This window comes from Xenopus laevis, chromosome 4S, assembly GCF_017654675.1.
Source record: "Xenopus laevis strain J_2021 chromosome 4S, Xenopus_laevis_v10.1, whole genome shotgun sequence".
Lineage (NCBI taxonomy): Eukaryota > Metazoa > Chordata > Amphibia > Anura > Pipidae > Xenopus > Xenopus laevis.
This window is the reverse complement of record NC_054378.1, coordinates 95183782-95196064: the sequence shown is the minus strand read 5'-3', so window position 1 is coordinate 95196064 and position 12283 is coordinate 95183782. Positions and strand designations below refer to the sequence as shown.

General features: G+C 35.1%; 1 protein-coding gene across 3 annotated transcripts in view; it reads left to right on the top strand.

The window, feature by feature from the left end:
* The window catches only part of LOC108715732 (BMP/retinoic acid-inducible neural-specific protein 3), a 562767-nt gene that overhangs the window by 435655 nt on the left and 114829 nt on the right, over positions 1–12283 (top strand). For all 3 annotated transcript variants that reach the window (XM_018261156.2, XM_018261155.2, XM_041561593.1), the window contains exon 4: positions 3258–3448. In XM_018261156.2, the coding sequence (XP_018116645.1) occupies positions 3258–3448 (191 nt within the window). The remainder of the gene's footprint in view (positions 1–3257; positions 3449–12283) is intronic.

Sequence of the window (12283 nt, the reverse complement as noted above, 5' to 3'; positions counted from 1 at the left end):
ACTTCTTTAGTTAAGCTTTAGTTCTCCTTTAAATAACAATTCTGAGCAATGAGAAATAATGATTACCTTCTGTTAACGAATAGACTTGTCTTTTCTCCTTGTTATTCTTTTTTAACTTTTGATGGCTTTGTCTGTTTTCTTGACAGTATTGGGCCAGTAAATCAAGAATACTTTATGGTTGTGCACATAAAGGGTTTAAATTGGATGTCATAGAGGGAATACAATCCTGGAGCAATTATCTAGGTTGACTGACTGTTGAATGTTGCTTATTATATATTTTACCTTCAGTTTTTTTATTGTGGAAAATGTAAGTTGCCTGTAAGCTTTCTGAACTATAGAATTTAATGGTTTTATTCTAGGCATGAATTCATGATCTAAGGTATTAACTAGTGATGGGGGAATGTATTTGCCAGGAGTGAATTTGCAGCGAATTTCTGCGTTTCGGCGCCAGCAAATAAATACGTGAATTTGCTGAGATTAACAGATACCCATTTACTTTTGACGCCGGCACCCATTTTGTCACCGACGAATTGTTGCTGGCGTCAAAATCCACGTTTCATTAATTTTTCACAGAATTTCACGGCGAAGCGAACGGGGCAAATTCGCCCATCACTAGTATTAACATGAAATTAATTTGGAAACTTAATATACTGTCAAAGAACAGGAGACATAAGAGGCTAAAATACCAGTTCAGGTGAACCCAACACCTACTTTTATAAAATATTGAAAGAAATTCTAGTGCTTCTTCCACTAATGCATTTGTATTTATATGTTATTTATACAGGCACATAAGGCTATCCAGTACTTGTGTACAATAGGATGAAATGCTGCAAAATATTTTGGCACTATATAAATGTATAAATACATGTTAATAATAATAATAATGAAACAGCATACCAATATACAAATATCCATTTGGGATATAACTGTGCATACTAGTTCAAGAGAAGAGTGAAAAGGAGTTTCTGGCACCAAAGAGTGTACAGCCTATGAGAAACAGTAGAGATACAGGAAGAAATTAGGGAAAAATAAGTGCATGTGGAGCACTACTGAAATATTTAAGAAAATTGTTGCATTAGAAAATATAAACTAAATATAGGAAAGGAAAAATAAGAATGTACTTGACATATTTCAGTACTAGAGTGGAGAAAAGCTCTTATGTGTTCGTGGGGGAAGGTAATATAATCAGAATAATTAAAATAGATTTACCAGATGGGGAGCTGAAAGAACACACCAGTGTATTAGAAGTGAAACACATATTCCAATTAAGTGAATAAGAAAATGAAGTGTGCGTTGTATCTTCTGGACACCTTGATGGGAAACTAAAGTTCCCATTTATAATGGGGGGGGGCAAATTGTGAAATCAGAAGTGGAACAATAAGGCTTTTTTTTTTCAAAAATACAATTTATCTAGCACTTGTTCTTTCCATCAGACTTGGACAGACTTTGAGAAAATGACTCTGAATGTGCCTTGCACCTGCAGATGTTCTTACTTGTGCCTTGTCAGGGTGTAGTTCTGTGTCAGCCACAGCTAGTATTATAAATACATATAGAAAGTGTATTTTTTTTAAAAAAAGCTTAAAAGATAAGATTGATCTGTTTAAAAAGTAATTCTAAAAGTACAATTGGAGAGATATTCAAAGAACAAACACAAGGCAGAGCTGCAGATACAAGATATGCTAATGATGCAGCCAAAAGAGTAGAGTTTAAATTGAAAAATTCCTTTGTGGAAGACATCACTCAGGTGGTTACTTATTAAAGTCCAAATTCAAAAAGCCTAGTTTTTTTTACTATAAAATATGAATTTTTAGTGGAAAAAAAACTTGAATTTTTCAAGTTTTTATTATACCCCGAGGATGTAAAAAGTCTGAATGCGAAAATTCTCCATCTCAGACCTGCTGAGGTTGTATATAAGTTTAATTTTCAGGAAAAAACAGAACAAATCGTCCGATTCGGGAAAAAAATCGTATGATCGAGTTTTGCCCTGATCCGATTATATTGATCTTTTTTAATAATAAATAAGGACAAATCATGGATTCTAGTTTGCTCTGACTTTTTTAAATAAAATTATCAGAAAAATTTGGATTTTGATAAATAACCCCCTCAATGTCAGAATTCTCTTCTGCACTGAAATGACCCATAATTCAAGATTGTGTAGCAGAATGCACTTTATTTTTTATTTGTGATTAAACTTTGAGTTCCAGTTGTTCTATGTAATTTTTTCTCTGGGGGTAATTTGAAATAAGTATTAATTAGTAATATGCGTAGACACATGTAACCTTAGATAGAATTCTAGTACAGATCAAGTCTTAATAAAAATAATAAAGAACCCTAATAGTACTTAGTTTAAGTTCCCTGAGCCATTTAGAAATGTTAGTACTATAACGTATCAGGTAAATGGACGCATTCAGGTTTTTCTATTTTCTTATCAAATCTTTTTAAATTTAGTCAAAATAAGAATATTCCTATGCAAAACCGAGTCAGTGTCTCTAAACCACCTAAAATATGTCTAAACCACCTAAAATATGTCTGCCATTCCCAAGAGCTATAATAAAGAATATAGATTTATTTCACAAACTTTAGGCAACCAAAGTTTGCCTTTTATTAATAACTTAGAGGCACAGTTATCAAGGGTTTGAATTTCGAATTCATGCAAGTTTTTTTTAAAACGCCATTAAACTCCCATAAATTCGATATTCGAACAATTGAAATGTATTAATAAAAATCTAGTTTTCTCAGCTCGGATGGATTTAATCGATCCGAAAACTCAATCGAATTTGATTCGCATTAGAAAAGCTCAAATTGAATGAATAAACCTTGATTTGAGTTTTTTTCTCAGAAAAAAATTGAATTTCAGGAAGGCTGCAAATATAACCAAATTGATCCCTGGACCTCTCCCATTGACTTACAGTATACACCAATTCGGCAGGTTTAAGGTGGCGAATAGTTGCATTTGAGTTCTTAAATGGCCAGAGTATGATAAATCTCGAAATTAAAACTGAAATCGAGTTTGGATAATTCACAATTCAAATTTGAGAGTTTTGAGCAAAAAAAATCAAAAATTCAAATTTGAATTTTCAGTTTGACCTTTAATAAATGTATTTGTAATTATAATGTTTTCATTAAATCATTTCAAGGGAAAATTTTTTAGTTCTTTTGTTTCATATATAAACAGAAAGAGGACTAATACTAGAAAAATTTCATGGATAATCACAATTGACAACTACATTTCCCCCTCTTCTTTGTCTCTTTTAAAGGTGAGGAATCACTTACAATTTTTGTAGACAAGCGAAAGCTGAGCAAAAGATCAGAAGCAATTGATTCCAGTGGCAACAGCTCCTCTATAACACTGGAGACGCTTCATCAACTTGCTGCCTCTTATTTCATAGATAGGGACAGTACCCTCCGAAGACTACATCACATTCAGATTGCATCCACTGCAATAAAGGTAGGATCTTATTCAACCAATTATTTTATTAAAATGTGTTTTGGTATCCTTCAAAATATACTATCCTTTTTAATGTTTGCTACTGCTTCTTACCATCTATAGTGGCATTGTTTGTTTGATTATACAAATGACTTAAAGGAGAAGGAAAGGTAAAAACTAAGTAAGCCTTTTCAGAAAGGTCCATGTAAATATACCAGTTAACCCCCAAAGTAGTGCTGCTCTGAGTCTCCTGTGAAAAGAAACACTGCATTTCTTTCCTTCTATTGTGTACTCATGGGCTTCTGTATCAGACTTCCTGCCTTCAGCTTAAACCTCATTGCCCTGGGCAAGAGCATGCTCAGTTTGCTCCTCTCCCCCCCTCCCTCCCTTCTCTGCTGTAATCTGAGCCCAGAGCAGGGAGAGACTCAGGCAGGAAGTGATGTCACACCACATTAATACTGCAGCTCCTATCCTAAACAAACAGAGAGCTTGTAGAGCTTTTTACTCAGGTATGGTAAAACATTCTACAGAATAAATATAGCATTCTAGCTTGCACTATTGCAGCTAATCTATTGGCAATAAAATGCCTCCGTAGCTTTCCTTCTCCTTTAAGTTATCACAGTTCTTCCATAAATACTTTGTATTCACAACAAAAGTCCAATTTTGCAAATTTAAAAAAGCATTTCGGGTCATTGTTTATCCTGATTGATGCTTCGTGTTTTTAATAGAGTTAATAGAGTTAATGAAACTATGAAGACAAAGGATCAGGGGCAATGTGCCAATGAGGCAAGTTGAGAAACTGGCCTCAGACGGCAGCTCCCCGCTGAGTACTAGGGGCGACAAAAATGACGCTCCTGGTACGTTAAGATCCAAATTTCCATTTTTCAAATTCAGCTATTCTAGTACAGAGAGTGCAATTATGCTATGTAATAGCACCCTGGCCCACTCCATTGCCCTCATGGAGCCCCCTGGACCCCCTCCGGTGCAAAAAGGTGATCGCATGGGGGAGGGGGGCGGCAGCAACAGCAAGCTGTCTCAGGCGGCAGAGGGGCCAAGATTGTCCCTTCAAAGGATACTAGATTGTTAGTACGCAATGTAAGATGTTCCTAAGAAAGTGCTTTGGGGTAATGTAACTATAAACATATTCTGCACAGGGTTTTACAGTCCATAGCAGTCAAACAGATATTTGTTTTCAAATATCTGTAAATGCTGCCTTTTGATTGGTTGCTGTGGGTTCCAAAAATTGGGGGGAACCTAATCTTGTAACTCATGGCAACTAATTATCAGTTTATTACTGTAGTATAATCAGAATACTGATGATGATTTGATTTGAAGCAATATGTTACTGGACTACAAATAACATAACCCTGTTTCTGACTAATAATAAATTATGTATAACTTAATATTAATAATAATAAGTTATATTATTAATATAAGTTATGTAAACGTTCAAAGAGGAACTGTCATGATAATGATATCTTTATGTACGATTTACCTTGAGGAAATAAGAAACTTTTCAAATATAATCAACTAAGAATTTTATACAATGGCAAGGTTGCCAAACGAGCAGATCTTTCTCCCGATATGCCCACCAAAGGCAGGGCAATATCGGCTTTCCAACTGTTTGGCCCTAGGGGGACAATGGAACGAGGACTGCATCAACTAGCCGATGTGGTCCTCGATGGCCGGGAATCATATTTTGTAGCGCAAAAATTGTGAATTATGCTAATTACTTTAAACCATGAAAAATGTGTAATTTATTAAAGAAAAAATCAAGCAAAACACTAATACAAAAAGTTGCCATCTAAAAGCTGTCCTTTTCCACTTGTAAAATCTATCTTTAATTAAAGCTTTTAGAAGTTTTCCATTTTTTTGTTCGTAATTGATGCGGAAAATTTGAGAATTTTAAACTTTTCATGTTAGTATTCAGATTAGTTCTGCATTTTTATTCATGTGTGCTTTTTATACTAGGCTGTTTTAATAAAGTTTTAGAGAATGAGTTTAACCATGATTTCTAAAACCTCTAAACCACTAAAATGAGGATGTTGATAAATGAGCCTCCCAGTTTGGAGTATGAAAGGAAACTCACAAAAGAGTAAAACCACAGAAGCATGGGAACTACACACAAACTCTTTGCAGATGGTGCTTTGGCTGGAATTAAACCTAGGATCCCTAGTGCACATTGCTGATCATGCATATATTACATTTAGGGGCAGATTTATCAAGGGTCAAATTGCAGTTTCGAATTTTTACATTTTTTATGGCCAATACTGTCAAATTCAACTAAGGAATTGTTAAAATTTGAGTTCCTTTAAAAATTAAAATCAGATTTTCGAGATTTATCATACTCTGGCCCTTTAAGAACTCAAATTCGACTATTCGCCACCTAAAACCTGCCGAATTGCTGTTTTAGATAATGGGAGAAGTCCTGGGATCAATTTGTAGTTGTTTGCAGCCTTCCTGACATTCAAGTTTTTGTCAGAGAAAAAACTCGAATCTAATTTGATTTGAATTCGATTTGAGTTTTCGGGTCGATCCTTTTCACCCGAGTTTAGAAAATTCTATTTTTTCATAAATTTCGAGTTCATGGGAGTATTAAAAAAAAATTCCCATGAATTCGAAATTTGACCCTTAAAATAAAGAAATGGTCTGGGTACCTATATACAGTTTTTGGTATTTCATTAAATGAGCCACTTCCTTTATGCAATGAATTGATGAATTTAAGATAAACATTATTGTTTGGTGTTTGATGATTTATTTACACATTTCTGTCTCAAGGAACCATTAAATGAAGCTTGTTCTCAGACACTGCAACTGTAATGCAGCAATAAACTTAGTTTATTGAAATAATATGCCCAGAATGCCAGTATTATTTAGGCTAAGATCTATCAGGGGAAATGATCTGTTGAATGCGACAGTAGCTTGACAAAACTAATTGATCTTCAAACTGAACTCTAATGCATGCTTTATAGGCAGTGTGATATTGGATTAAATTAATTATGTCTGCGGAAACCAACCATTTCTTGTTATGGAACACAGAGTTAAGATGGAGTTATGTGATGTACATATCATATTTGTCTTTTCCCAAAGCACTGATAGCAAACCCAAATGTAGGAATTATTGGAAAAGATTATCTCTTGAAACACATTGTGTTCCCAGAACTGGATTAAACTGTGATTATTCAAATGAAAATAATACAATTTGATGGTTAACATAGCAATTAAAAAAGGAGAGTATTCAATCAGCAACCATGAAACAGACAGGCTGGGTCAGCAAACATGATGCCCTGTGCATATCCTACTGTGCATAACTTTAAATATTAAAGAATATAAGAATCATACAAAAGGTACAGAGCTTTTGTAGCATCTTCTTGACACTGAGTAGTGATTATATTTTCAGGAAATAAAGATGTATTTTTATTATTAGGTATTTATAAAGTGCCACCATATATCATAGAGCTGTAGAATAAATGGGTGCAGAACAGATTTACATAAAAGTTTTGGCTTTCTAAAGGCCATAGAGCTTAAAGTTCATTTGCTATAGCCTTATTATTTTAGCAGGGTCTTTATACTGTAATAAGAAGTGACTGTGTAATTTATAGCAATAATCTCATAATTTTCCAGCAGTGACATCATAGCTATAAGATAATAATTACAGGCATGAAAATAACCATTGTTCTTTATAACTTCCTGCAATACATAATTCTAAAAACAATATAGTATTACCACAACCTACAGTAGGGCACTCAAAAATAATTCATATACTGATAGATCAAACCAACAGGACCAATTCTACATGGAGCTGATAAAACTTAAATGGGCTAATATTTGAGGAAAAACAGTTGTAGGAGCACACCTTTTACCACAACTGTATGAAAAATACTATTTGTTAAAGGTGCGTGCATCTTAAAGGAGAACTAAACCCCCAATAAGAAAATCCTCTACCTACTACCCTAGCTAGTCCCCCATCCCTGCTTCCCCTCGCATAGTTAGTTACCCCTGAAAATTGCCCCTAAGGGTTTGCTCACGTATCGGTGGAGAGTTTGGTCACGTATCAGTGCACTTTCCGGATCTCCTCTCTTCTGTATGTAAGCGCCATATTGGCGCATGCGCATTTGGAGCCTGGTTCGTAACAACTGTGCACTACATGAGGGGAAGAACTGACTTAGCGTGCCTTAAAGGAGAACTCAACCCCCCCAATAAGAAAATCCCAACTTACTGCCCCTAAGAGTTTACTCATGTATCGGCAATGGAAATCGAATCAAAAATGGACCTATTCGACCAAAATTTCGGTTGATCTTTTTGAATTCAAATTTTAAATACTTTGAAATTTGAATTCAAAAAGATCAACCGAAATTTTGGTCGAATAGGTCCTTGACCCTTGATAAATATGCCCTTAATGTAGATTTATATTTTGAAAAGAAAATTTAGTGTCAGTATCACTTTAAGGCAGTGTGCAAAGTGAAAAAAAAGTTGCAATCACATTTTTTTGCAATTGTACAGCGCCTTCTGGTCTTTCCAAACTGCAGCAGGTCTCTGAACTCTACAGATACACAGTGCTATATTGATAAAAGAATGAGATATTTAAAAGTCCCCCCTCTGGCTCCGACCCATTCCCTAACTTGCCCTATAGCAGGTAGCCGATGCCTCCTGAGCTCTGCTCGTCATGCGTCCCAGGAAAAAAAAGTACACAAGTCCTTATGTATATATTTTTTTATAATTCATAGTTTTAAGAAGTTCCTTGCATATCCGTGAAAATAATTAAATGTAATTGTGTAAACAATAGTGTGGATTGACCTGCAGGTGCAGGGAATCTCTTGTTCCCCACATACTGTACATATGTAAAACATACATAATTTAAAATTTAAATACATTTTTGAACATTTGCGAACTGTACGTTTTTCATGAAAATAAAGGAAGTGCAACTTCTATTACATGGGTACTCAAAGGACAATATTTAATCAATAGGAAAATTTAATTTAACACACATTCTATACATGAATCAATAGTGTGTCAATAGGTTTATCAAATATTGGATCACCACACACTGTACTTCCACTTTTTCTAATGCAGTGAGAACTCACATGATGATAATGCAGCAAATCATCACTCATAACATTCCTTCTCCATGCTTGTTTGAGCTTTCATAAAAGAACATACATAGGAGAGAGAGTGCAGTCATTAATTGAAAATATCACCAGTATCAATTGGTTACTTACAGATGTCATACAATTGTCAGCATATCTAAACCCACGTCCCAAACAAGCAATCCAATTGCTGCTGGATGTAAAACAATAAATGTATTGTACAAGTCTTCCATTGTGTCATTTTAAGGACTTGCTAAAGTATGCCAATTAATTTCAGAATTCATAAAACACAACCTTAAGACATCTTTAAGTTAAAAGCAATAATATACTGTAATCAACTCACCATCTTAAAATAATCAAACAATTGCACATATAACATACTAACCTGTATAAAATGTATTTAATAGATACTGTAGCATTTTATAGATTCTCAAGATGCCACAAAATGAGATAAAAGCAGTACTAATAAGCATTCACTAGCATGGGCTCTAAGCGAGATACAAAAATAAATTGCCTGTAAGCAATCACAAGCAGTCACATTAAGAGCTTTTATATATGTATAGAAATACATTGCTTATACTTCATTAAATGCAGCAGTATACATATCAAATGTTAACTCTTTTGAAAAAACAAATAAAAAGCAATTCCCATTTTCTTAAAAAGAAAGTCTTAAAAATACTATAGTCCTCAAGGTATTATCTCTCTCTGAATTAAAGATGGCTAAAATGACTAAAATGAAGAGATTTGATTCAAGTTTTTTTTCTGCAAACAACCCCAAATTGATCCCAGGATGTCTTCCGTAGGTTAAAACAGCAATTTAATTTAATTTAAGGAGGCGAATAGTCAAATTTGAGTTCTTAAGGGGCCAGTGTATGATAAATTTTAAAAATCAAATTAAAATTTCCAAAAAACCTTGAATCGAATTCTCTAGTCGAATATGATAGTTTTGGCCCTTGATATATCTGCCCCTAATTTGAATCAAATTCGCTTTGAGTTTTTCACCAAAAAAACTAGATTTTCAGGATGTCTCCAAACAATTCCAGGACGTCCCCCCTAGGCTAAAACAGCAATTCGGCAGGTTTAAGGTGGCAAATAGTCAAATTTGGATTCTTCAAGGGCCAGTACATAATAAATTTCAAGATTCGGATTTGAATTTTTTTAAAGACTTGATTGCATTTTAACTATTCCCTAGTCGACACACTAAAATAAACTCAAAAATTTAAATTTTTCAATTTGAAATTAGAAATTTAAATTTTCACTTCTACTCTTGATAAATCTGTCTCTTAATGTAGCAAATTGAGTTCAGAATCCGCTCCTGGATCACTGAGCTGCCAGACTCAAATACCAGAGACACGAACATTAATCTTTAATCTTAAATTTTTTGATGGTTTGGGCCAACAGCCCAAATGGTTGAATCTGCAGAAAGTGAAAACAAAGATGTGGACCCACTTAATGAAAGTGAAAACAAAGATGTGGACCCACTTAATTTCCTCATCTGCCAGTAAACTGGCAAATATGGTTCATTGGCAGATGTCATTTTATCTGGTCAATAAAATTCAATATCAATATCCATGATACAAAGATATGAATCAGAATTGTCGCCCCTGCACACACTTATAATTTTATCAGTATGTGTATGGGAAAATGAATCCACTGGAATGAAACTAAAATGTGCTGTATGTGTTCTGATTTTATCCAGACACTTGGCAGAACATCCAATGTATAGGAACACTGTGGAGGGTGATTTATCAAAATTCAGTTACGTGCAACTCCACTAGCAGAAAGTAGGAATTATACCACCTAAAATTGAGCCATACAAGTCAGTAGAAATGTATCTTCTGCATTCAAAAAGCAAGAAAATAATATTTTTACTCTATACTTTTGCGGCAGTTGCTTAAGAAATGTGCAACTTTTTACACTGTTTTTTTTACACTGACTACTTACTTAGTTTGTGTGATCCACTTTGCTAAATGAAAGGGTACTGGGAATTTTTCTTAAAGGCAGTGCCTCCAACTTGTGGGATCCTGGGATACACCAACAGGGGCCTCACTATGAATAATGAACACACAGTTGCGGTAAAACAGATAAAACTTTATATAACTGGCAAAGTGCAGAATAAAATATAATTTCAAATCAATAACACCCCTGCCCTGGGGAACCCGTATCATAAGTCAAACCCTGGCATTGTCTTTACCAGGCACAGTCCCATACTCCACTCCGGGTGGATAAAGAGAGTTCCTTTCCCCCAAGATTGCTTAAACTTTCCCCAGTTAGTGCTGAATGCCCAAATACCTCTTCTGATGGACAGAGTTTGTTGCTCCTGCATAGCAGGCACACAAACAATGCCTGTTCTCAAACAGGGGACATGCTAGAGCCTTTCAATACCCTCCTATCAGCAGAACACTGATCGGGGACTCCACAACGACTCAGTCCTCACACTTGGTTCCCAAGCTATCCAAGCTGAGTACCACAAACCTGCTTTATTCTTCAAGGCACAGCTCCCAGCTCTGAAGTTTGAGCACATCACAAGCCCTCTTTCAAATCAGCATCTCTCCATTGCCTCTGAACCCTCCATGGTTGAGATCACCAGGCTCAGGGCCCCTTACCCCAAACCCTCCTTACCCCAAAACCTCCATGGGCCTCTCAAATTCCGCATCTTTTTTCAGTGTCCATGCACTTCTGACTGGAGTGAAAAATGGAAAGAAAGTGACTGAGCCAATGGCAGCTCAGCTTTTTAAACTCCTTGCACAACAGTGACACATTCTGGCCAAATATGGAATCTGCTAGGGCTAGCAGCACATAGTAACATAGTTATTATAGTAACATAGTACTATGATAACTATGTTACAAATCTGGAATCTTCCAGGGCTCACTGCACATGGGACAAAGGACTCATTCCCCCTTCTAGATCCAATTTAGTTCCAACACTTTTGATTTTTAACCATGTGGGATTTTCAGACCATAGGGGAACGTAACCCTATTTCCATTTTAATGGAAACATTTCTTAATTGTAGCCCACTTTTAATGAAAATGTTGGTCTTTTCTTTTTTTTACAGTTTACACAATTTTTACAGAAAACTCCTGATTTAACTTTTTATTTTATGTTGTCCCGGATGTTATGTTTTTTTTTTTCCAGTGAATGAGAAACTGTAAAATTGTGGCTTGACTTAGTCATTTTCTTATGTAAGGCTATAGTACAAAAGAGACAGACACTGTTACTCATACTGATAGCTTTACCCCAATAATTCTCTGGTTGAGACCTATATTCCTCAGGGGGTGAACCCTTGCAACAGTGTTGTGCAACTATAAGGGGCAGATTTATCAAAGGTCGAGGTGAATTTATGAATGAAATTTTTTTAAATTTCAAGCAATTTTTTGTGTACTTTAATTACGGAATAGTCCAAATTTGTTTTGAATTTGAAAAAAAAATCGAAAATTTGAATATCAAAATTTATCATGTACTGTCACTTTAAAAATTCAACGTCAACCAGTCGCAATCTAAAACCTGCCAAACTGCTGTTTTAGCCCATGGGAGACCTCCTAGAACCTATTTGGAGTCAATTGGTGGACTTTTTTGGGGAAAAACTTAGAATCAGACAATTTGAATTCGGCCAAATACGAACCTGTTCGTTCATAAGCGGACCTAGTTGACCAAAAAAAATTTTTGACTTAATTTCGGATTGTCTTTTTGAATTCGAAATGTCCATGTTTTTTCAATTCGAAACTTGACCCTTGATAAAAATGCCCCTAAATCTATGAAATGCAAATTA